Raw genomic sequence first — 26,734 nt, 5'->3', positions numbered from 1 at the left:
GTTTATAGTTAGGACTGGTTCAGGTTTATAGTTAGGACTGGTTCAGGTTTATAGTTAGGGCTGGTTGAGGTTTATAGTGAGGGCTGGTTCATGTTTATGGTTAGGACTGGTTCAGGTTTATAGTTCGGGCTGGCTCAGGTTTATAGTTAGGGCTGGCTCAGGTTTATAGTTAGGGCTGGTTCATGTTTATAGTTAGGACTGGTTCAGGTTTATAGTTCGGGCTCGCTCAGGTTTATAGTTAGGGCTGGCTCAGGTTTATAGTTAGGACTGGTTCAGGTTTATAGTTAGGACTGGTTCAGGTTTATAGTTAGGGCTGGTTCAGGTCTATAGTTAGGACTGGCTCAGGTTTATAGTTAGGGCTGGATCAGATTTATAGTTAGGGCTGGTTCAGGTTTATAGTTAGGGCTGGTTCAGGTTTATAGTTAGGACTGGTTCAGGTTAATAGTTAGGGCTGGCTCAGGTTAATAGTTAGGGCTGGCTCAGGTTTATAGTTAGTGCTGGCTCAGGTGTATAGTTAGGGCTGGTTCTGGTTTATAGTTAGGGCTGGCTCAGGTTTATAGTTAGGGCTGGTTGAGGTTTATAGTTAGGACTGGTTCAGGTTTATAGTTAGGACTGGTTCAGGTTTATAGTTAGGGATGGTTCAGGTTTATAGCTAGGGCTGGTTCAGGTCTATAGTTAGGACTGGCTCAGGTTTATAGTTAGGGCTGGATCAGGTTTATAGTTAGGGCTGGTTCAGGTTAATAGTTAGGACTGGTTCAGGTTAATAGTTAGGGCTGGCTCAGGTTAATAGTTAGGGCTGGCTCAGGTTTATAGTTAGGGCTGGCTCAGGTGTATAGTTAGGGCTGGTTCAGGTTTATAGTTAGGGCTGGTTCAGGTCTATAGTTAGGACTGGCTCAGGTTTATAGTTAGGGCTGGATCAGGTTTATAGTTAGGGCTGGTTCAGGTTTATAGTTAGGGCTGGTTCAGGTTTATAGTTAGGACTGGTTCAGGTTAATAGTTAGGGCTGGTTGAGGTTTATAGTTAGGGCTGGCTCAGGTTTATAGTTAGGGCTGGTTGAGGTTTATAGTTAGGACTGGTTCAGGTTTATAGTTAGGGCTGGTTCATGTTTATAGTTAGGACTGGTTCAGGTTTATAGTTCGGGCTCGCTCAGGTTTATAGTTCGGGCTGGCTCAGGTTTATAGTTAGGGCTGGCTCAGGTTTATAGTTAGGACTGGTTCAGGTTAATAGTTAGGACTGGTTCAGGTTTATAGTTAGGGCTGGTTGAGGTTTATAGTTAGGGCTGGTTCATGTTTATAGTTAGGACTGGTTCAGGTTTATAGTTCGGGCTGGCTCAGGTTTATAGTTAGGGCTGGCTCAGGTTTATAGTTAGGGATGGTTCATGTTTATAGTTAGGACTGGTTCAGGTTTATAGTTCGGGCTCGCTCAGGTTTATAGTTAGGGCTGGCTCAGGTTTATAGTTAGGACTGGTTCAGGTTTATAGTTAGGACTGGTTCAGGTTTATAGTTAGGGCTGGTTCAGGTCTATAGTTAGGACTGGCTCAGGTGTATAGTTAGGGCTGGTTCAGGTTTATAGTTAGGACTGGTTCAGGTTTATAGTTAGGACTGGTTCAGGTTTATAGTTAGGGCTGGTTGAGGTTTATAGTGAGGGCTGGTTCATGTTCATAGTTAGGACTGGTTCAGGTTTATAGTTCGGGCTGGCTCAGGTTTATAGTTAGGGCTGGCTCAGGTTTATAGTTAGGGCTGGTTCATGTTTATAGTTAGGACTGGTTCAGGTTTATAGTTCGGGCTCGCTCAGGTTTATAGTTAGGGCTGGCTCAGGTTTATAGTTAGGACTGGTTCAGGTTTATAGTTAGGACTGGTTCAGGTTTATAGTTAGGGCTGGTTCAGGTCTATAGTTAGGACTGGCTCAGGTTTATAGTTAGGGCTGGATCAGGTTTATAGTTAGGGCTGGTTCAGGTTTATAGTTAGGGCTGGTTCAGGTTTATAGTTAGGACTGGTTCAGGTTAATAGTTAGGGCTGGCTCAGGTTAATAGTTAGGGCTGGCTCAGGTTTATAGTTAGTGCTGGCTCAGGTGTATAGTTAGGGCTGGTTCAGGTTTATAGTTAGGGCTGGCTCAGGTTTATAGTTAGGGCTGGTTGAGGTTTATAGTTAGGACTGGTTCAGGTTTATAGTTAGGACTGGTTCAGGTTTATAGTTCGGGCTCGCTCAGGTTTATAGTTAGGGCTGGCTCAGGTTTATAGTTAGGACTGGTTCAGGTTTATAGTTAGGACTGGTTCAGGTTTATAGTTAGGGCTGGTTCAGGTCTATAGTTAGGACTGGCTCAGGTGTATAGTTAGGGCTGGTTCAGGTTTATAGTTAGGACTGGTTCAGGTTTATAGTTAGGACTGGTTCAGGTTTATAGTTAGGGCTGGTTGAGGTTTATAGTGAGGGCTGGTTCATGTTCATAGTTAGGACTGGTTCAGGTTTATAGTTCGGGCTGGCTCAGGTTTATAGTTAGGGCTGGCTCAGGTTTATAGTTAGGGCTGGTTCATGTTTATAGTTAGGACTGGTTCAGGTTTATAGTTCGGGCTCGCTCAGGTTTATAGTTAGGGCTGGCTCAGGTTTATAGTTAGGACTGGTTCAGGTTTATAGTTAGGACTGGTTCAGGTTTATAGTTAGGGCTGGTTCAGGTCTATAGTTAGGACTGGCTCAGGTTTATAGTTAGGGCTGGATCAGGTTTATAGTTAGGGCTGGTTCAGGTTTATAGTTAGGGCTGGTTCAGGTTTATAGTTAGGACTGGTTCAGGTTAATAGTTAGGGCTGGCTCAGGTTAATAGTTAGGGCTGGCTCAGGTTTATAGTTAGTGCTGGCTCAGGTGTATAGTTAGGGCTGGTTCAGGTTTATAGTTAGGGCTGGCTCAGGTTTATAGTTAGGGCTGGTTGAGGTTTATAGTTAGGACTGGTTCAGGTTTATAGTTAGGACTGGTTCAGGTTTATAGTTAGGGCTGGTTCAGGTTCATAGCTAGGGCTGGTTCAGGTCTATAGTTAGGACTGGCTCAGGTTTATAGTTAGGACTGGTTCAGGTTTATAGTTCGGGCTCGCTCAGGTTTATAGTTCGGGCTCGCTCAGGTTTATAGTTAGGGCTGGCTCAGGTTTATAGTTAGGACTGGCTCAGGTTTATAGTTAGGACTGGTTCAGGTTTATAGTTAGGGCTGGTTCAGGTTTATAGTTAGGGCTGGTTCAGGTCTATAGTTAGGACTGGCTCAGGTTTATAGTTAGGGCTGGATCAGGTTTATAGTTAGGGCTGGTTCAGGTTAATAGTTAGGACTGGTTCAGGTTAATAGTTAGGGCTGGCTCAGGTTAATAGTTAGGGCTGGCTCAGGTTTATAGTTAGGGCTGGCTCAGGTGTATAGTTAGGGCTGGTTCAGGTTTATAGTTAGGGCTGGTTCAGGTCTATAGTTAGGACTGGCTCAGGTTTATAGTTAGGGCTGGATCAGGTTTATAGTTAGGGCTGGTTCAGGTTTATAGTTAGGGCTGGTTGAGGTTTATAGTTAGGGCTGGTTCAGGTTTATAGTTAGGACTGGTTCAGGTTTATAGTTAGGACTGGCTCAGGTTTATAGTTAGTGCTGGATCAGGTTTATAGTTAGGGCTGGATCAGGTTTATAGTTAGGGCTGGTTCAGGTTTATAGTTAGGGCTGGCTCAGGTTTATAGTTAGGGCTGGTTCAGGTTTATAGTTAGGGCTGGTTCAGGTTTATAGTTAGGACTGGTTCAGGTTAATAGTTAGGGCTGGCTCAGGTTAATAGTTAGGGCTGGCTCAGGTTTATAGTTAGGGCTGGTTCAGGTTCATAGTTAGGGCTGGTTCAGGTCTATAGTTAGGACTGGCTCAGGTTTATAGTTAGGGCTGGATCAGGTTTATAGTTAGGGCTGGCTCAGGTTCATAGTTATTGCTGGCTCAGGTGTATAGTTAGGGCTGGTTCAGGTTTATAGTTAGGGCTGGCTCAGGTTTATAGTTAGGGCTGGTTGAGGTTTATAGTTAGGACTGGTTCAGGTTTATAGTTAGGACTGGTTCAGGTTTATAGTTAGGACTGGTTCAGGTTAATAGTTAGGGCTGGCTCAGGTTAATAGTTAGGGCTGGCTCAGGTTTATAGTTAGGGCTGGTTCAGGTTTATAGTTAGGGCTGGTTCAGGTCTATAGTTAGGGCTGGTTCAGGTCTATAGTTAGGACTGGCTCAGGTTTATAGTCAGGACTGGTTCAGGTTTATAGTTCGGGCTCGCTCAGGTTTATAGTTCGGGCTCGCTCAGGTTTATAGTTAGGGCTGGCTCAGGTTTATAGTTAGGGCTGGTTCAGGTTTATAGTTAGGACTGGTTCAGGTTCATAGTTAGGACTGGCTCAGGTTTATAGTTCGTGCTGGATCAGGTTTATAGTTAGGGCTGGATCAGGTTTATAGTTCGTGCTGGATCAGGTTTATAGTTAGGGCTGGATCAGGTTCATAGTTAGGGCTGGTTCAGGTTTATAGTTAGGACTGGTTCAGGTTTATAGTTAGGACTGGCTCAGGTTTATAGTTAGGGCTGGATCAGGTTTATAGTTCGTGCTGGATCAGGTTTATAGTTAGGGCTGGATCAGGTTTATAGTTAGGGCTGGTTCAGGTTTATAGTTAGGACTGGTTCAGGTTTATAGTTAGGACTGGCTCAGGTTTATAGTTAGGGCTGGATCAGGTTTATAGTTAGGGCTGGCTCAGGTTTTTCTTGGACCAGCCCTTAGACAAGCTGGTATAGGCCTAGACTACAGGGGGACTTCCTATGATACACTTAGCTCCTCTCTTATCTTCTTCATCTCCTTCTGTATGAATTCATGGCTCATTACTAACTTTGCTTCTTCACCAGAGTCTTTGTGCTTTCTCACCTCGCAGGTTCCCGTGGATCCTGGTTATACCTGGACCTGGTCTTGCCTCCTGCCGTGGTTCTGTCATATGCATTGAATGTGTTGTAACTCTGTTATGTTGTTCATTCTGTACACATGACATCTATCACACTTCTTTCCATCCTGGAGAGGGATCCCTCCTCTGTTGCTCTCCCACAGGCCTCTTTTCTCCCTGTTAAAGGGTTTCTGGGGGAGTTTTTCCTGTTCTGATGTGAGGGTCCCGGGACAAGAGGATGTTGTATGTGTACAGATTGTAAAGCATTATGACGCTAATTTGTAATTTGTGATTTTGGGTTATACAAAAATAAATTGAATTGAATTTGTAACCACACTCTAACAAGCCCACAAAATTGCAGCTATTTTGCACCTGATCGCAGTAATCCATGTGGCAAAGTATCAACGAGGCCAATGTGTTGGTTGTGAAGGGTGAGAGCCAGCCTGAGACAAGTCCAAGTCAATTTGGGCTGGTTTAAATTCTCCTTCTTTCATTGTGTCCGTATACGCGTCGGTGCCGCAGAGCACATATATGTCGATGGGTGAAATAATACATCATTAATGAGCAAAATATTGATTACTGTCACGATCAGGCTTTGCCCTGTGTGTTCTGTGTCTTTGTTTCTTTCTGTAGCTCCTCACTCACCTAATCAGTTCATTCAGTGCACCTGCCAGTCACACTCACCTCATCAGCTCATTAGTCTCACCTGTTCACTCTGCCTAGTCACTATTTAAACCCCTGTCTTTCACTCACTCACTGCCAGATCATTGTGTTTGTTTCCTACCTACCCGCCCGTTTTGCTCATCCTGTTCCCGGTTTCCCAGTCTGTCTGCCCTGCCTTGTCCTGCCGGATTTTCCCCCTCGTCTTTTGTCTTGTCCTTGGATTACCTGTTTTTTGTTTGTGAGCTATTAAAGACTTTTTTTCCCCTACTCTGACTGTCTGCGCTTGAGTCCTCATCATGCCCGTGACAATTACATTCTCTTATTTTACAAGTTTTGAGATTTTTTGAAAATACCTGCAGCTTAACTTCATTGATTAGTTGAACCTTGTTTTTTTTTTTTCATTTCTTTTGCAAAAGTGACATGTCGTGGAGATTGCCACCCTATCGACTAGTACGTACAGAACTCTTTAATCATTTATTTTTCATGACACAACTTTGCATCCCAAAATAAGTGAGTTTGAGTGGACAGCCACACTCTCTGAGGACACCAGTCGTTCCCTGTAGCTGTGTGGGCTGATCACCACTGATCTTTGTGAATTGGACCGTTTTTGCAGTGTAGGAAATGTTGCACTAAATATCTGTAATGGTAATATCTGCTTCTCACCACAGCAGGCGTTTCCCCCTTTGTGGGCGCTTAGAATGGTTTTTGGTTCTTTTGTCTTATTTGATTTAGCGACCCAAAGTCACGCAATCTATTTGTGGGTTTGCCGCTCAGTGTGTGTGTGTGTGTGTGTGTGACTGGTTTTGAACTTATTTGCAAAAGATCTGAAAAATAGTGTTTTCCATAATGAAAAGATAAAAACATGCAAAAACATTTTAATTTGTAATCCAAATGACACATATACAAGGATTCAGGATATTAGCATGTCATTTTTCAGAGATCACAGCCAAAAGAACAAGAGAGAAAAATACAATCTGTACATATTTCAGTTTACAGTGAGGAGCCAGGTGGAGAGGACCAGAGGACACTAAGGCAAACCATCAGCAGACAGAAGAAACGTTGCCTTTTTTTGTATTTAATCCACAGCAGAGTATCGAGAAGTATCGTTGCTACAAAACCAGGACCGATGTCTCTCTTTGTTAGCAATCGGCTGCATAAGTTACATCGTGATAAAAGCGAAAAACAAAAAACAGAAGGTATCTATCTAAAGTCTAGCATTACTGTACATGTCTCACTAGTCTTGGAACACCAAACTGGTAAAAATATGCAGCTCTTTCATACAGCTCTGGGTTTGACCGACGTCTGCTTCCCATGAAGAGAAAGCAACACAACACTGTCAAAGGCTGGAAGTCTGCAGGGAGCAGTTCCTCCAGCCTCACACGCTGGAGCACTGCTCCTCTATACGATGCTGCGGTTCTTAAGAGAGCATGAAGGAACCCAAGAACCTTTGACCCATTTATTATCAACTCAATATCGTGACTTTGTGATAACAACAAGTAACGTCGCGGCCCAAATTTTAAGATGGTATTTTTTTTATCCGGATATATAATATGAAATAATACATATTCAATGCAGCAGATGTTCTCATTGAATGAAAGTAAAGGTGTTCGTGGCCTTAATGCTGCGAGGCCAACAGCTTCCTACTAGTTCTTTTAATGTGTAATGAATTCTCTGGATGTCTGAACTGCAGAAACCGCTTCATTATGTGAAGAATGAACTGCACATGAACACATATTCAAACCAGCTCACATTACATCTTGAGCTGATGTTAATCTGGGTAAACCTTCCCAACAGGGAAGTGTTGCTCGTCTTCAAAGTCTTTCCAAAAAACGGTGCTGAAAGAAGGGCCGGTCTGGTAATAGGTCGGGTGGAAGTAAAGTCGATATGTTGGATACTGCATCTATTCTCAAAAACACCATCCATCTGAAATTAAAGGTGTAAAGAGTGAATACTACAACAGATTTAGCAACAGAAGATGTGTTTGTACAGTACATCACATGTGTACGTAGATATTCGGTTTCTCCTGTTCCATATCTTTTATACAAGTGGAAATTTTCATCTTTGATTTTATCCTCCAGGGACCATGAATATCCATGTAAAAGTCATGAAAATGTGGTCGGAAATTGACAAAATATCTTCCTCTATCATTTTGTTCACGACTGTCAGTTTATTGATCCGACCGTCGCTCTGCAAACAAAAGTGCTTCAAATGTTTTTAGATTTGAGTTTTTCTTCGTTGGGGCCTTGATTCTTTGTTGGTGTTTTTTTCGTTTCCTTTCATCTGCACAAACACATGAATGGAAATTATAATTCATCACCGTCTCTCGCCACTTTGCTTCCCCGTGTTTTGTCGTCCTAGAAATGAGCTAAACTACATTCGATTCTAACTCCCCATTCATGAAAGCACAGCAAGGACATAACCACAATATTTAAACTGAAAAAACATTCCCTGCTTGTAAAAACCTCCATTCAGAGAGAATGTTATTTAAATGCGTCATGGCGTTAAATGTCCTCAATTATCTAAGAGCGCTGAAAACCAGGGGAGGCAGCCATTCCTCACTGCAGTTCAATCTCTGTTCTCGGTTACTAATCAAAAGACAAACTGAATATGTAGATGGGATTCTGCTAACCTGTGATTGGGAGGCTGCTTGTGATTTCCTGCCTGAATCCGATGGAAAGAGAAAAAATTTCAACACCCAGAGCCGTACAAGTAAAGCCATGTTTCTGCTGGCAGGATCATCCGTCTCATAATACGCGTTGCCCTTTTATAGTGTCCATCCAGTGTGTCTCTGTGGAAATGACACGCACGCACACGCACACACACACACACGCACACACACACGCACACGTGGCGAAGTGCTCCTCCAGTCGCCGTCGCAAAAACACCGGGAGCTTTTAAAGCAACGCATAGAATCAAGACTGAACACAATCAAAAGAATGTACAAAAAGGCACATTTGACCCCAGTGCTCCTGTACTGTGAGATTCAAGTGTAAATGAGCATCTGTAGCATGGCTGTTGTAGCTCTTAGCCGCCGTTGAGACAACCAGTCCCCTCTGAGCGCATTGCTCACGCGTGTTAGCACAGGGGCTAACGCTCAGTGATGTCCATCAGCCTGAATTGCTAGGCCAGGAGTCCGAATGGTCCCTAGTATCATCGAACCGTCGTCAAGTGGGCAGCAGGCCTCTTTACAAGCTGAACCGTGGTGAAGCAGAAGTGCAGATCCAATACCCCCGTGCGTTTACCCCCCGTAATCCTCGTTTCCTCAACCCCACCCGCCCCACCTGAGCCCTGGAGCAGCAAACGGTGGGGCGGGGGAGGGTGGTTGTTGCAGGCGGGGGTTGTGGGGGTGGGGCGCTAGTCATCCCCTCCGCCGTACAGGTCGGCCAGCTTGCGGAAGCGCGGCCCCCAGTCGCCGAGGTAGTCATAGTCCTGGTCGCCACAGCTCGAGGAGGAGTGCAGGGAGCTGAGGGAGCCGGCGTCAGAGCCACTGCCCTCGTAGTCGAACACCAGCAGGGAGTCGTAGGGGGGGGCGGTGGGGTCGTTGTCCGCTGCCTTCAGGCCCTGCAGAGAGAAATGGAGGAAGGACAGGAAGGTGAGCAAAGACAAGTTTGGAAAATTGATGAGAGAATCTTTACTACGAGATGCCTTTCTTCTTTGCCCGAGGAAGTCTACTTTCCGGATGTTGATTTTTATTATTATTACTATCAGCAGCAGTTATCAAATAACAAAAAATACTAAAGTTAACTGTCATGTTTAATCTTTATTTAAGAAAATGAATATTGAGTTTTGCACACATCCTCTTATGCCCCAGAGATCCACTCAGCAGATGTCTTTATGCAGCCCGACTGAAAAAGACGCGGCACACAAACAATATGGCCGCGTCGACAACGATGATGAACCTGCGCGCCCCGGGTAGCCCCCACTGCCTCGAGATGCAATGACGGTTATCAGCCCTGTTAAAGGAAGAGTTCAGACGTGTGTGTGATTAACTCTGAGAGTCGTGTTAATCCGTCTGAGGGAGTGGAGCGCTTTGCAGAAGGTTTAAAGGTACTCAAAGGCATTCAAATACAGTTCTCTCACTGGGGCTGGACCCATGTATGGGGGCATTACTGCACTCTTATACATCACTATGTCAGTGTAGTCAGTTTTCTACATCAACTTTCTCAAACAGACACCTCCACTACACATTTATTAGACAGGTGTGTGAAGGTATAGGAGTGAAATATATACACTACTACATCTGTCACCTTTCATGTACAACTGAGTGTAACATTATGAGATGGGCAGAGAGGACAGCAGACGACTCCGGTAAGACCAGAGGCCTGTGCATTTATACAAACAGAGCTTGGTGCACGGACACTGCTGTAATGTAGAGTCACTGCTCTGCTAACCTGGAACATCTCATGGTTAAGTGTAGACCTTTCTATCTGCCCAGAGAGTTTACATCTACTAGTGTGACTGCAGCATATACCCCCCCGGTGCTAATGCTAAGCTTGCAATGAAGGAATGGCATGCTGCTATTAGCAAACTTCAGACTAAACCCCCGGAGGCAGCCTTTATTGTTGCGGGTGACTTCAACCACTCCAACCGGAAGTCTGTACTCCCAAATTGTACCAACATGTCTCCAGCCCCACTAGAGGAGACAAGACCTTGGACCATGTTTACACCAATATGGCTAAGGCATACAAAGCCATTCTCCTCCCTAACCTGGGACAGTCGGAACATCTCTCATTGTTCCTACTCCCCAAGTACACACCACTCACCAAATGTGAGAAACCATCAGTGAGAACAGTTAAAGTGTGGCCAGAGGGAGCAGACTCTACACTACAGCACCGGTTCCAACACACGGACTGGAGTATGTTTGCCACTCAGGCCACCCTGGACTCTCACACGGACATAGACTCTTTTTCCTCCTCCATTCTGGACTACATCAGCACCAACATCAATAGTGTCACCTTCCTCAAACAGCTTACAACGTTCCCAAATCAGAAGGCGTGGATGAACAGAGAGGTCCGCCTACTGCTGAAGGCACGCCACACCGCCTTCAGATCAGGTGATGCGCAAGCCTACAGCTCATCCAGAGCCAACCTGAGCAGGGGCATCAAGAGGGCCAAGCACAGCCACAAGCTAAGGACTGAGGAGTACTTCAACAACAACTCCGACCCCCGACGCCTGTGGCAAGGCATCCAGGCCATTACGGATTACAAACCCTCCAACACCACCCCCCCAACCAGCTCCCTGATGAGCTTAACAACTTTTATGCTCGCTTTGACAGGGACAACCAGGAGGCGGCAATCAAGACTGTGCCCCACCACAGACCACTGCAGACCACCAGCCCCTCACACTCTCCCCCACCAACGTGTGTGCTGCGCTGAGCAAGATTAGTGCACGTAAGGCTGCTGCCCTGATGGCATCCCCAGACGCGTGCTCAGGGCCTATGCTGGCCAGCTGACTGAGGTCCTGACTGACATCTTCAACCTGTCACTGGCCCAAGCAGCTGTACCCACATGCTCCAAAACCACCTCAATCGTGCCAGTGCCAAAACACTGCACTGCAGCTGCACTCACCCCCATCATCATGAAGTGCTTCGAGAGGCTGGTCCTGGCTCATCTCAAAACATGCCTACCACCCACACTGGACCCCCTCCAATTCGCCTACCGCCAGAACAGGTGTACAGAGGACGCCAACTCCACAGCGTTTCACTCCTCCCTCTCCCACCTGGACAACACCACCACCTACGTGAGAATGCTGTTCATCGATTTCAGTTCAGCATTCAACACCATCACCCCCTCCAAACTCGGTGACCATGGCATCAACACCTCCCTCTGCAGCTGGATACTGGATATCCTAACCAACAGACCCCAGTATGTTAGTTTAGGCAATCACACCTCCTCTACCCTCACCCTGAACACTGGCGTTCCACAGGGCTGTGTGCTGAGTCCTCTCCTCTACTCCCTGTTCACCTATATACACAATACACATATTCGTATTAAACCGTTCGGTACGAGGCTTACGAACCGAACAATACGTTTGAATAATACTAGTGCATTTGGAAAATGCAGAAGCTTAAGTTGTGGGAAATATAATGTTTTCTGCGCTCACGTAGGAGACAACGGGCTGTGTGACCTCTGAACCCGGAACAAAAAAAAACAAAAAAACAAAAACAGCTGAGGCACCGCGTGTGTACTGGGAGGCTATGCTAACTAGCTTAACGGGAAAACAACAGCGGAACACGCATTCTGCTACACACTGGAGGGCCATTCAGATACTAGATGTAAAAAAACACTCCATCCTCCTTTCTTTGTTGACTAAGAGTTTAATCCCACGGTTAAATCCCAACTCACAATCCGTTTCTCCTCCTTCAGCCATTGAGTGTTAAAAAAACAAAGCTAGGTAAAAAAATAATAATCTACACCAAGCAAAATACAAAAAATGTCATAATTTCTTCCATATCTTTCAATTTGAACTCTCACTACTCCGACTAAGCCTCTGAAGGCTACTTTAAGTTTCGTTTCACAATAGTCACGTGCTCGCCCACTGACCAATCACAGCACACGCTGCACCTCACTGCAGAGCTGCACCTGAAAACTGACCTGCACGTAATGCTGACGTACTTGTAGGCCAGCTAGCAGGCTCTGGCACGTCAAAGAATACGCCCAACATGTCAAACTAAAGATCTGATTGGTTGAACACTATGACAATCAACAATATCGTCCCCATTCACTTAAACTGCACATGGATGCACTTGTGAGTCTGCAGGCCTCTGCCTCTCTTCTTACCTAGAGACACAGAGGTGAGATCTGATTGGATAAAAGCTCTACTTAAAACAAGCTGCACTGGAAGCAGAGCAACTGAGGAAGACAGTAGCTGTGCAATGAGAAAATAAGATAATGGGGAAAATATTTTTATAAATTATAATACATGTAGTGTATTTAAGAAAGATTATTAAATTATAAAATAACTATCACTTTGTGATTGTGTTTAGGCCAGCAGAGAAGGCTTTGCTGGCCCTGACGGCCCACCGCTGATGGAACGGAGGTTGAGCATCTCACCAGCTTTAGGTTTCTGGGTGTCCACATCTCAGAGGACCTCTCTTGGACCTTCAACACCTCGACCCTGATCAAGAAGGCACACCAACGTCTCTTCTTCCTGAGGAGACTGAAGAAAATCCACATGTCTCCTCTGATCCTGGTGAACTTCTACCGCTGCACCATCGAGAGCATCCTTACAAGCTGGATCACAGTTTGGTATGGCAACTGCTCTGTCTCAGACCGGAAAGCACTGCAGAGGGTGGTAAAAACCGCCCAACGCATCACCGGTACTCCACTCCCTGCCATCGAGACCATTCACATCAATATATCTTGCATTTCATATCCACTGTTCATACTGTTTATACTGTCTATATTGTTATAATATGTATCTGTTATTTATTTAGCACATTGCACTGCACCTTTACTGCTTCTTTTTACACTTCTGGTTAGATGCTGAAACTGCGTTTCGTTGTCCTCGTACTTGTACTCTGTGCAATGACAATAAAGTTGAATCTGAATCTGAATGAGATTCGATGGAACTAAACTTCCTGTTTCTAGGGTAAACTGAAATGCTGGCATGCATTTCAGCACATATACTTTGTCATTACCAGCCAACAGAGATGAGAGGGTAGAGAGATGGCTCACTCCTTAGCTACAAGTAGCTCCGGGAAGTCTTTTCTGTACCACTTTCCTGTTTGGGCAAGTGAGCTGCTAGATTTACAAGCCCAACGAGGCATTTTACTGTTGCTGGGGAAGCAGGCAATAGTCACTGTTGAGCCAGTCGGTCTACTGTTGGCGACCACACATCCCATGCGGATCATCTGGGGGCTCCATTTGCTGCTCGACGGCCCCTTATCGGCTGCTGAGGAGGGGGGAGACTGATAAAACCTTCGCACACAAAGCCTACGTTTGAAGTGGGATAAAAGAGCATGCACATTCATACTGCACGTTAATCCTCAGAGTGCAACGCTCATCACCCCTTAAACCAGAGGGCATTGTGTGAAATATTGGCGAAGCAGACCTGTCGCTCATTAAAAATGGACACTGCCTTGTTTGACACCGGAGCATTTCCACATGCCGGTGCAAGAACCAACCCTCTGGAGTATCTGTGACGCTGAGAAGAGCAGAATTCATGGTTGCGAAAGCTGTAAAACTACAACGATATCTACTGTAGTGCAGGATTTTAGTCGTTTTTAATAGTAACTGTATCGTAAAGCAAAGGGTATTATAGAAACCTGTGTTCAGGCTTTGAGCAGTGTAAGATCCATTTGAAACCCCGGTCAATGACCCTTGTTGACCCACTCAGACCATATGAAAAGGAGCAGAGTTCACCTCCCCAACGATTCAAAGCATCAACCTTTCGATCACAAGCCAGCCTGTCTGACCTTTGCGTTACCCTCTCGCCTACTTCAGCCCCTAGAGATCAGAATAAGGGTGAGCAAGATCCCTCTTGTTGAGCAGAAAGGTTGTGCTTATTTCTGTGTGTGTGGAGGGGTTGAGATGGACAAGGAGGGATTATGGAAGAGAGGATTTGGGTCAGGTTGGACAGATGCTGCCTCTATCTCCAGGAGGAGATTCAGCAGATTACCCGGCGTAGCCCAGACTTAAAGTCAAAACACTTTTTAGACATGCCTCATTTTTATTTAACTGGCAGAATAAAAACATGTTGCCCAAACTAGAAGTCCAGAATGTTCAATCTGACAAGCAGCGGAGATGTTTTGTGGAACACCTCTTGTCGTCTGGCTGAAGACACTCCCGTCACTCTGGAGCTCAATGGGAGGAGGGAATTACAGCTGAGAGGGAGAGGCATCAGCTTGTCATGTCTGTCGGATTAAGCCGTCTAGATCGGCTCGCCTTGTCTGACAGCTCCCGCTCATTATTCAGAGCTCTGCTCAGCAGATGTCTTTATGGCAGCCCGACTGAAAGAGATGCGGCACACAAACAATATGGGAGCAGCCCCGAAATGGGAGACGTCATCCACGCAGAGAGCGACGCGCACCGGGGCGATAACGTCGACAACGATGATGAACCTGCGCGCCCCGGGTAGCCCCCACTGCCTCGAGATGCAATGACGGTTATCAGCCCTGTTAAAGGAAGAGTTCAGACGTGTGTGTGATTAACTCTGAGAGTCGTGTTAATCCGTCTGAGGGAGTGGAGCGCTTTGCAGAAGGTTTAAAGGTACTCAAAGGCATTCAAATACAGTTCTCTCACTGGGGCTGGACCCATGTATGGGGGCATTACTGCACTCTTATACATCACTATGTCAGTGTAGTCAGTTTTCTACATCAACTTTCTCAAACAGACACCTCCACTACACATTTATTAGACAGGTGTGTGAAGGTATAGGAGTGAAATATATACACTCTCTACATCTGTCACCTTTCATGTACAACTGAGTGTAACATTATGAGATTCGGTGGAATTTGAGGAGGGATATTCCTCTGATATCGTCATTTCTTCAATTCACTGAGTCAAACCCACAAAAACAGACGGAGATAGGGGTCCGGTGGGAGGTATCCATGTGGACAACTTCTCTCCTCGTCTTCGGACCACGTCTGCATTCCAGTTGACTCGGAGGTCGGAGGCCCAGTTAGTTTTAACAGATCATTTCTTTGTGCGGAGAAGATACCTTTAAGAGATTGTTCCGAGTTATCTGGAACGCAGCACGAGGCCTGAATGCTCCTGTCTGACCGATGTTCACTACACTGTTCAGAACCTTCTTTGCTTTCAGATGTCTGTGGGCAAATATGACTCAACAGTATTTGATAAAAGGTTGATATATCAGGGTTTGGCTGCTCATAATATCGGAGTATCAGCAACCAAAGTGCTGACACGACTGAACACTTTCACCATCCTCCCAAGAAAAATGTTTTTGTTCAAAAGCCAGAATTTGTCCCACATTTAACTGTCTAGAGACCGTGTGACTTATGCCACTTGTCTCTCGGGAGCGAAGGCAGAAGCCACGTGTTGTTCCAGAGCCACAGACGTGGTGACTCGGAGAGTCTGTGAAGCATACGAGTTTGACACAGGACGGCCCGGTTCCTTTCCCGTTTGATGACGGTCAAACCTGGTTTCTTTTTTCTGTCTTGGTTCCACAACTGCACTCTCGACATGTTATCACCAAACAGACAAAGTTAGCAAGTAGCTGGTGAACATGCTAATGTTGCTGATATGTATGTGATGTCTGCTGTTTGCTAACAGGTTCATCTAGTTGATCTCATCGAGTCCCAACATGTTCTGTTTGGAACTTGTTCTGCTGCCCGACCGGCCAAAAGATCCATAAAAGCTTTCTCATGGATTCATTCTCGTCTGTATACCAGAGTCCGTTCTCAAATGTAACATTTGAAACTTTCTCTAAATAATCACAGATATTCACTTTTGTAAATCCACATGAACTACGCTTCACGTGAGCATAAAGTAGATCCACCGCACAGCACTAAAGAAAACACATCCACCTACTCCAGTTATTTCCTTCTTCCAAAACAGTGGTGAAGAACACCAGGAGCCAACGTACCAGGGGTGAGTTTTCATTAAAACTAAATTATGACTTCATGTGTTAACTGCACGAATCCTGAAAAATATATATTTTGGAGCCTGGCGAGGGTTCCCCGTAGGCAGCCTGCCGGGCCTGTACAGTTATAGGAGAAACACTGCTCTACTAGCTGCCTGTTTGCAATTACATGTGCACTGACAAATATAGGAAATACCACACACTATATATATATATATATATATATATATATATATATATATACACACACACATACACACAGTAAGAAAATGGAACACAATGACCAGAACGCTCCTTTTAAGGGGCCGTGGACGACCTGCAGACAGTCTGTGGGATTAACTGAATTTAATGGATTATCCTCTAATTATGGTAGCCAGGCTTCGGCCAGCTAATCCTGACCGTTAGCCAAGCTAATTAAGAATCACTCTGCTTCTCTCCGCCTCATTGTTTGTTAAACTAACTAGTGTTAGTGTGCACACTTGTATCACTGATACTTATGTATTCTTACATACCAGGGGAGCAACTGAGGCCAGACCTCAGTGTATTTTAAATCTGCTTTGTTGTTTGGATACAGCCATTGCGTTCTCTTTTAATCAGCAGTAATCTAGTTGAATGTTACAGCGCATTAGTTCCTATACTTGGCAGCTCCAAATACTAGGTGTTAGAGCCAAAAATGGTATTATAAATACAACTGTATTTCTTTGTGTGTACATTGGGTGGCGCTGTATTTCTGTCCTGGGCTCAGGTATATAGGTCCTGAAATCGCTGTGTTTGTCAGGTGTTTGACCCCGAAAGGGCAAAAAGTTTTGACCGCGATACGCTAATGTGGTGCATTTACTGTTGGTGGAAATAATGGTTTTTTATACGTTGTTCCACAACCAGGAGAATAAATGGGATATATATATTTAAACAAACGTCTCTGTGATGTATCGAATGCACCACACCTCACAGATAGTTTAGCATAGCCTACAACGAGCGCGTCAACCAGTTTACTCCAGAGGGAACAACACCTCAGGAGCTTACAGCCAACGGACTGGGCTTCTTTAACACTTGGAGTGACTGTTTGAAATAAACTCTTTGAACTCCACTATCCCTAAATCCTGTAAGGTGATGAGGTAAACAGCACACATCCCCGGCCGGTCTTTGATGCTTCATGCCAAAGAAACGGGATGAGAGAAGCAGAAGATCTGAGGCTGGCAAATTCAGCGCTTTTCTGGACACAGTGTTTGCTCACTGCTGCCGAAACAGACAGTTTGTATTTCACTCAAGTCGTGATTCAACACTTCCTGCGCGCTGAGACGTTTGTGTGCCCGACCGCCAGGATTGAATCATGGTGAACAGATTGAATCTCAGTAGGCCAGGATGGCACAGCACTGACATTTTCCACAAAGATGCGTGTTGCCGTACCTCGTGGATGAAGTCTCCGATGTCTCCTGGGTGGGGGGCGGCAGAGCGGAGGGGGTACTGGTGGTCATGATGGAGAGGCCTCTCATCCATACGTCTGATCCCCACCTTGACACACTCTGGCTCCAGGGCGTCAGGCTGCTGCAGCTGACTCAGGTCGTAGTCCTAAACACACAAAACAACATATTCACATGTTGCCCAAAATCACTCATTTAACTCAAGATTGGTTTGATTTGATTCATTTAATTGCATATAAAAAAAGAACATTTCACAAAACAATACAAATAATAACAGACTATGCAAGGGAGGCTAGACGACTGAAAGTCTTATCACAGGTCTCTAAAATAACTTTACCAATTACAGATTTAAATAAGTCCATTTTCTAAAGTGCTACGTCATTATCCTGTGTAACACAAACACAGATAAGAAACGTAAAGATTAAACTAGACAATCATAACAGAACAAAACTCAAAGAAAATCACAGATTAAACCTTAAAGTGCCAATTTTGAAGATTCTTCGTCCACCGCCGAATGAGGCAACACAACGGCGTACCAACGACAGCGCTGGAATATTGATGTGCTTGCAGTACTACAAACTGGGTGTCTGATGCGACACTCCCGGAACAATGCTGTACCATCGTCTTCTTCCATTGAACACAGTTCCAAAAACTTTAAGCTCGTGTACCAACAAAAAGACTCCAGACTGCGAAAGTCAAAGCACAAGTTCCATCGTTCTCAGAGTAATTCCACATCAAGCAGACCTTACAGTCCGTACAGCTCGCTCTCCACCTTAGACCCTCAGTTCATTGTGAGAAGAGTCCATTGACTACAAACCCACAACATCAAACTTTATTGTAATCGTCATATACATACATACATACAGGTACTTACAGAACTTGAACCTTGACAGTCGACATGCAGGCGGGGATCGAACCGCCACCCTAAGGACGACCCGCTCTACCCACTGACCTACAGCCACCCCAACATTGTCCTCAACCACATCACCACCAGGACTGCCAGGTTTCAGATTCCATGTTTTTCTGGAGTGCTCAACCTTCCTGTTGGTGGTGTTTGTCAGTCAGATCTCCAGTGGAACTGGACTGAAATGCATCAGTAGTCATGAGTGTGGAAATTAATGATTTTCGGCTAATAATCAGAATCAGAACCGTTTATTGCTTCCTTGTTGACTGGTGCATAACAATAAACAATGCACCTCTTGGTGCGATTCGTTTAAGGGTGTTAACACAGTAAGCACACTCAAGTACAGAACCAGACCACCGCATCAAGACCCTGAGAGGAGGCGGTCTCGGTCTGGTTTCAAAGGAACTCTGGAGTGGTTCGTTTGTGGCGGCAACTTGATCCGACCCAACTGATGTATCAAGCGGGGTCAACGTAAATCTCGCAAATGCACGAATGTGCCTCTTCTCGACCAGTCCAGATGTTATTAACGTGTTCCCACCACGCATGGGAGCATGGTTGAATCCAGGTCCTCCTCTAGTGGAGGAAGAGATACATATTGACACTCTTATCAGCGGGATGCACACTTCATGAATGAAGAAGGCCATTACCACGTCACCTCTACCGAACACGTACATGCTCAATTTGAGCTCCCTTGTTCTACTCGGCCGTCCGAAGGCAGCTCGTCTTCTTTACAGTGTGAAGCGGTATATTACTTTAGACGTTGAAGTGCATTGGGATGGTATAGTGTTGCCTGGTTTATTGCCCACATAATAATTGCAGATATGAGCAAAGGCCAGCCAGCAGACAGTGGGTTCTCTGCTCTGAGTATTGTAGGTTCTGCTATCCGGATCTGTGTGATGTTAATGTTAGAGGCTGTTAGACTGTTTAAAAATAAATAGATGACCAATTATTTTGACATTTTACAATGCAACGTCAGAAAGAACAAACTTGCCATATCATATCCTTTTTAATACTTTTGAAAGATTGATTTAAAACATTAAGGCCTTTCAATACTTTTTAGGGATGGGCAACCCTCTGCACATTATTATTCATGCAAAGACCTGAAACATGCTCGACTTCAAACACTTCTACTTAAAAAGAATCACAAAGATCAAGAGTCATCTGTCCGTGGCAGAATATTTGGGCTGCTGTAGAATTCACACTTCAAGCTAAATGAGAAAAACAAGTTGTTGGCTTGAACTTTACCACCAAACCTGAACAAACCCACCATTAAATGCCCAATAATGTATACTCCTAATGCCAGGTGCATTGCAGGCCTGTCGCCTGACTCACTACTATCACTAGCTTTATGTTCCAGATGTAGTAATGAGGAGAGAGTATCGATGACACCACAAGCTCCTCTGATGCAACGTCTACCACTTCTCCGACATCCTCCGTCCTAAGGGAGGACTCTCATGCTATCTTATTGGCATCCACTTAGAGAGACACAGTCCCTCTCTCACCTTCTCGCATACAACTCCAGCGCAGTCAGTGGGCGGAGGGGAAGCGTGTGTCCCGGCCTCTGATCTCTTCACGTTGATGGTAGTAGGCTGAGTCATCGCAGCAACCATCCAGAGACCAGTTCGTGCTCTCTGGTCTCTAGGGAAATCGACTAAAGCGACCTTTTCAGGACAATAACAGCATGCCGTGGACTGACCTTGGGCTTTGTTCACATCAATGGTGAACCAACAGAAGACATTTCACTGAAGAGAGGCTGAGAGCCCTTCAGTAAGGAAGGCAGGGAGGAAAGTGCTGTGTTCTTCTTTTTCTATTTCTACACTAACCGGCCAGAGACAATGTCCTCCCAGTGAGGACATTCTGAAGGACTCTTACTTGAAGAACTATCCCAGGATTTATGCATGTTGCGCCTATTTCCTGCAAACTTTGTCGATTTTACATTATTGCTAAGTATTTCTTCCAGGAGGTCATTAGTAGCCATTTATTCCATTCAATTATTTCATTGTTAAATGTTCATAGTAACACAGTTGTATATGCAGACTAATGATACCCCTGCACTGCATTACCATATAACTTTGAAGTAACATTCATAACAATAAAGCAGACATAGTGTTTGCTGTGATGGATCACCGAACTCAACCTCTAATTTCTGCATGCTGGGTTTTATGTTTTATGGCAATGAAGAAAATAAAAAATGAACTCTGTTGCCCTTTCACAACTGTAGCGCACAACAGTCTGTGTCAGACGCGTTCTCCCCGACCGGGAATACTCTGTTTGGTTCAGGCGATGGGTGCAGGAGGCAGGACATGATGCAGAAAGTACGCTGCTGTACTTTGGCATTATGTAGAAATAGAACAACTTTTTATTCCCGGGAAATCACAGGAAGTGAAAACTGCCGTTTTGAAGCCTCGGGTTCGGCATTTTGGCGATCGCCATCTTGGTTTTCTGTAACTACAAAGTAAGTACAAACAAACACTGAATAAGACATTTTTAGGCGACCAAAATGTTACATTTAACTTTTTTGAGGTGAAAACACTGAAAGTTTGAACTGAAAACTGACAATAAACTCGTGTTTACAAAGTTTACTGAGGTAATAAATAAATGAGAAGTGGAGTCATTTTCTCAGACTTCTATACAACCAGAGGAGTCACTAGAGAGAATGCAGCTTTAAGGTACTTCAGCATTTGCTTCAGTTTTCAGACTCAGGATGTCTCCGGAGTTCTCTTTAACATACAGAATGGCTCATACCTTTGCAGTTAAGGCTATGTTTACTTTGACATATGTGTTATCTGTGTATGAGCAGCATTGACTACCTCTCCCATATATCACAGGTTTAAACATTTCAACTCCTCCACATTACGCCACTGAGCATCTTTTTAATTTTTAAATGTCTGCAGCAGCGACCGCATATGTAGTGAGGTTCAATTCACTACGACTGCCATCCAGTACCGTATACTGTATTTATATGTGAACGCCGTCAGGGGCACAGACAGATAACAACATTATTGGAAGCCAGAATTATTGATTTTGAGGCTAGAATCCTAATTGGCTTACAAAGAGTGAGTGCTGAGTCTTCTGTGAGTTTTTGCTCCATGGCCACAGAAGGCCACGCTGTACGCTGCAGGGTGTTGAGCTGTCCCACTTCAACTGTGATGCAATGTTTGGTCATCAATCCAATTTAGAGCTTGGATGATTGAAGTCAGCTTATGTCGGAAATATAGGACCAATTTCTTACAATGTGACTGCTGCTACAATCCACCGGTAAAAACCAGCAAACTATTAAAACTACATGATAACTGATAACACACTGGCAACTGGAGAACAGAATCAGTCTCCCGTTCTCTGTCTGTGGACCAGAGGACGACGACAGACTTACTTCACTGGGTTCTGTTTCTTCTTAAAAGCAGAACCCATTCTTAATGTAGGTGGTGTTCCCCTTACACGTTAAAGAAGTATGATTTATAGGTTATAGGTACTGTATGGATTAGAAGTGAGGGAACAACTGCTATCAATGAAGGTAAGTGTGTGTGTGTGTGTGTGTGTGTGTGTGTGTGTTCCTGAGAACTGAGTGTGCCTTGTATCTAATGCTTGAATAAGACAAATAAAGACACAAGCTGTCGGTACAAGAACAAACTAACATGGTAATCTAATCAAACTAAACTCTTTTAATCAAAACACCACACTATCCAAGGCCAGTGCAACATGTTACTGTAGCGGTAATGACAGAAGAAGGAAAGCTGGATGTTTCTAACAGCAGCTTTGTGTTTAACTCAAACAACACAAACACAAAGTCCAGCTTCAATAGGCTGTCTTTGATTTTTGCCATTAACTTACATTTGGTTAACAATGTCAATACAAATTTGATCATGTTTGGTAAAATCTTTATTGCTCAAAACAAATAATAGGATTTAAGGGAGGCAAGTTCATCCAAACATTATTCAGAATGAAAGAAACGATAAGTGAAGTGCGATAAGTGAAGTCATAACTCCAGTGGGAGGAGTCTCTGTCTCAATGTATTTATGAAGGTTTGTGTGTGCATAAGTCCTTCGAGTTTCATCCGATCGACTACACACTTGGCGGGTTTATTTGCTGAGGACCAAAGGAAGAGCAGTGTCGAGTGCGTGAAGTTGTTCGGATGAGTGGTTCTTGAGAAAGCTGCAAGCAGCAACACCGGAGGCCAAGCAAGTCAGCGGAACAAGCACTGCAGTAGAGTGCTCAAAATGTTCTTATTCATCTTCAAGACCCTTTGGGGTTCCAATTGGTTTATAAATTCCAGATTGAGTCTGCTCCTGCAGGAACAATGAGAGGGTTCCTACTTTGTTTAAAGCTTTGCTCGTCGTAACGTGTGAATGCAAACACCACACTGAATCACCAAGCTCCATCACTACCAACACTGTGTGCCACAGACTGTCATGTTGGGCTTTCATATTTTTGATGTATATTAAAGTAGATCCAATCAGATTGTGATTCTGTATGAGACATATGAAGTAAAACAAAGCATGCACAGCCATGCTAGCTGTAATAAGACAACATGGTTTTGAACTAAATGCTAACATCAGCATGCTAACCTGCTCACAATACTAAATGCTGATGCTAGGCAGGTACATGCTTACCATGTTCGCTATCCTTGTTTAGTATGTTAGCAACCTTTGCTCATAAGTACTACACACAGTGTTTATTCAGGCAGCAACCTCTTTCAAACTATGGACGTGCCTTAACGTGCATTCTCTCTAGTGTCCACCAGGGGGCGACTCCTCTGGTTGTATAGAAGTCTATGAGAAAATGACTCTACTTCTCTCTTGATTTATTACCTCAGTAAACATTGTAAACATGAGTTTATTCGATTCAATGTATTTTGTAGAGCCCAAAATCACAAATTTTCCTCAGAGGGCTTTACAATCTGTACACATGGAACATCCTCGGTCCCAGGACCCTCACGTCAGAACAGGAAAAACTCCCCCAAAAAAACCTTTAACGGGGAGAAAAACAGGAAGAGACCTGTGGGAGAGACACAGAGGAGGATCCTCTCCCAGGATGGACAGTGCAATATATGTCATGTGTACAGAATGATTGATAATTCAAGTCTTCTTCAATACAGCATGATGCTCATTTAGTAAATGATGGTCCATTTAGAGTCAAACAGACCATAAAGCAGGGGATGCTTTAGGGCGGGGCTTACTGTGATTGACAGGTCTCTACCACGGCCACGTCCATCTGGGAGTCATCTGTGTTTTCGTCTTAGAACTTGAACCCTTCTTGCAGCGTGTTTTCAGTTTGTGAAAGTTAACTGTAATTGGTGGTTGCCTAAGAATGTCTTATCCACGTTCAGTTGTACTTCGCTCCATCCTCTGTCCCTTCTGGTTACAACAAAACAAGATGGCGACGGCTTGAATCCTAAATTCAAAACTTCAAAACCGCAGTTCACAAAGCAATGGGTGATGTCCACTTGGTCTTTACAGTCTATGTTTACGTCTGAGGGAAATTTCGACGTTATGATAGCTCTGGAAAAAACCTGGAGTATTTTTTTCCAGGTACCATGAATTCTTGAACAAAATGTTTGTGCCTATCCCTCTTGAGATACTTCACTGGGTTAACTAGAATTACCACCTTGCGGTTGTATGCCTCTAACCAGACCAGTTCATCGGTTCATCCATTAATCCAAGTGGATATTTGTGCAACATTTGGAAAAATGTAAAGGCATTTCTAAGATATTGCATTCACAAGAAAGGGTCGGATAACCCGAAAGCATAAAGCCTCCTGTCACGGATGTCGCTGGTGCGGGGGCATAATAAAAACGATGACCTACTGGGGACGCTAGATGAAAAGTCAGGCGATCAACCAATTGGGATCCACCTTCTGTGGGCCATGACCCGTACAACATTTTGTTGCAATGGTTGCAACCAAGAGAAGGTTTGTCCTTGTTGGATTCAGTGTGCAAGGCTGTGGCTATTTCCTGGAAGCAGTACGTACCAGTCCAGATCCGGTACAAACGATTTGTTTGCAGTGAAATAGCGCAGTGCATTATAGCATCTGATTCCCCTACCTGTACAGTACTGTAAGTGTGTGTATGGTTGCACATATACAGAGCAACTCCTTTTCTTTACAGCCACTACAAGATGCTGCAGCAGAAAGTAAAACATGCTGTCAGTCTTGTCGGCTGGGTAATAACGGTTAACCATTTTTTCCTGCAGAAGTGTGGAGCAGCTTATGTGCTTGGCACCAGCAGAGGAGTTGTGTGGAGGGACACAGGAAATTGTTCTCCAACAGAAAGCAATTAATCCCGTTTAGCTCCTCTTTTGTAGTACACTTAATCTCAGCCGGAGGACGGATGATTGAAAACTGTAGGGAAGCAGAGTGTGTGTCTGTGTGGCAGCGTCATGTGTATTTTACTGTATGCTTCCTTCATGAGAATGTGTGTTTGAGTGGGCTGTGTGGGAGTGATGAACACAAGAGCAGATTGGAGGTGATTTCTGGCACTAATGTAAACCTAGAATGAAAACCACCAATCAAAGGAAATGTAGCACCAAATTATAGTCAGAAATATCACAAAACGATAGAGAGAGAAACCCAAGCTAGATTGTGTGATTTGTTTTTATGTTGTAGTACTGTGTGTGTGTGTGTGTGTGTGTGTACCTGGTCCTCCTCTCCTCCTCCCTCCTCGTCATATTTGAGGATGTTGTCTCGCACGTCGTCCTCTGGGTCGATGAGGAGCTGCTTGGCCTGACGCTCCTTGTCCCTCCTCTTCATCCACATCACAAACAGCAGCACCAGCACTGCGGGACAAGTTAGGACAAAAGAAGGTAAAGACATTATCTTTGAAAGAACAAAAGCAATTTTCTACAGCTCCACTAGCAACACAAAGCTACATTCACCACCTCGCGGTTGTTTGCCTCTGCCAACCAGTCATTGCAGTTTACACCCATGTCTGTCTTGAAATGTCATCACTTCATCAAGTTATCTTCTCAGACATTTGTGGGAAAATGTCATAATTAGCATATGAATTCTTAAGTTAGAAGTGTTTTGACCACCAAAATCGAATCAGTTCAAAATGTGAAGACATTGGCTGAAGGCGTTCCTGTGACTTGATCACCAGAATGGGATGGATGCGAGGTCACTATGACCTGTACCTTTGCTACTAGAATCTAATCGCTCCACTCTTGCTGTGAAAGGTTGAAACGGAAGAAACTTTTGGTGAAACGTAACCCGGCGTCACGCTGTGGTGGCAAATCATGGAACTGGCGACCCAGCAACAAGGGAACAGGAGCTGTTAATCAATGTACAGTCACCTGTTCTCACCCCCAATGCATCGAATACTGTAGAGCAAAGAGAGCAAGACAGTCCACCCCCGGTGGGTGGGAGCAGAGGTGGACGAGCCAGACAAAGGTTTTGTTGCCTCAACCTAACTTCTTATGAACACGAAAGCTTATTTAGAAAAGACACGATGCACGAGAAGAACGGAAACGCCGTCTCTGACACAAAAACTGAAGCTAAAGGGGAACCTTGAGCATCATAGTTTGAAGCTTGGGAGCACTGATCAAGCTGTGTTATTTGACCCATTGGGGTGAGAATGTGCAGCACGGCGCTACATCGACCCAACGCCTGGTTCGCTCGTGAATGCAGCATAAGGTACGAAGACAATGCTTTGTTTTAACAGGTGACAAGTCAAAAGGGCCAGGAACCCCCTAGACATAGCAGTTGACTGTGTGATGGCAAACATGTCTCTACTATCAGAATAGTCTCAACATCTGGAAACACAGCTCCCTCATTAAGTCATTAATAATGCTCCCTGCAGCTACAGTACTGGTTGCATCTCTCTTTCTCTAGACTGATTTTGCATTATCAACTACCAGCCAGTTGTCCCGGGGATCCGGTTCACTCTCATTAATGCAAGTTTTGTATCACAGCTGCAAAGCCTCCGTTATCTCCTCAGCCTCCTGTAGACGGTCAAAGTTCAATAGCAAACAACTGAAATCCCCTCGTACGGGACTGAGTATTTGAAGGCAGGAGAGGAACACACAGCTCTTATTTTGTAGACAACTGGTGGCTTTATTAACTTGATGTGAATCTTTCTCCTTTTGATCGTATTAATCCGGGTGGATTTACGACACAGAGGAGCTCAGGGTGCATGTGTTTGTAGTCTGCTGTACCTGCGAGGGCCAAACTACATCAGGACGCTGAGTGAAACTCTAAGTGAGGACAATTTAAACCGCAGGGAGGCCATTTGAAAAATGGCTTGTCACCATTAGTAACATTTCTCAGTGAAACCGACGGGGAGGGCTTTCAACGAGACATCACACGGCACACATCTAGTCTAT

General features: G+C 44.6%; 1 protein-coding gene across 2 annotated transcripts in view; it reads right to left on the bottom strand.

The window, feature by feature from the left end:
- Positions 1–8,409: 8,409 nt before the first annotated feature.
- The window catches only part of LOC142935161 (cadherin-2-like), a 109,595-nt gene continuing 91,270 nt past the window's right edge, over positions 8,410–26,734 (bottom strand). For both annotated transcript variants that reach the window (XM_076079339.1, XM_076079338.1), the window contains 3 exons: positions 25,053–25,192; positions 17,505–17,666; positions 8,410–9,116 (listed from right to left, as the gene is read on the bottom strand). In XM_076079339.1, coding sequence (XP_075935454.1) covers positions 8,910–9,116; positions 17,505–17,666; positions 25,053–25,192 — 509 coding nt within the window. In that variant the 3' untranslated portion in view covers positions 8,410–8,909. The remainder of the gene's footprint in view (positions 9,117–17,504; positions 17,667–25,052; positions 25,193–26,734) is intronic.

Source organism: Anarhichas minor, unplaced genomic scaffold, assembly GCF_050575085.1.
Source record: "Anarhichas minor isolate MPS153535 unplaced genomic scaffold, ASM5057508v1 ptg000071l, whole genome shotgun sequence".
In the NCBI taxonomy this organism is placed as follows: domain Eukaryota; kingdom Metazoa; phylum Chordata; class Actinopteri; order Perciformes; family Anarhichadidae; genus Anarhichas; species Anarhichas minor.
The sequence above is the reverse complement of the archived record's forward strand: the minus strand, read 5'-3'. Positions and strand labels throughout refer to the sequence as shown.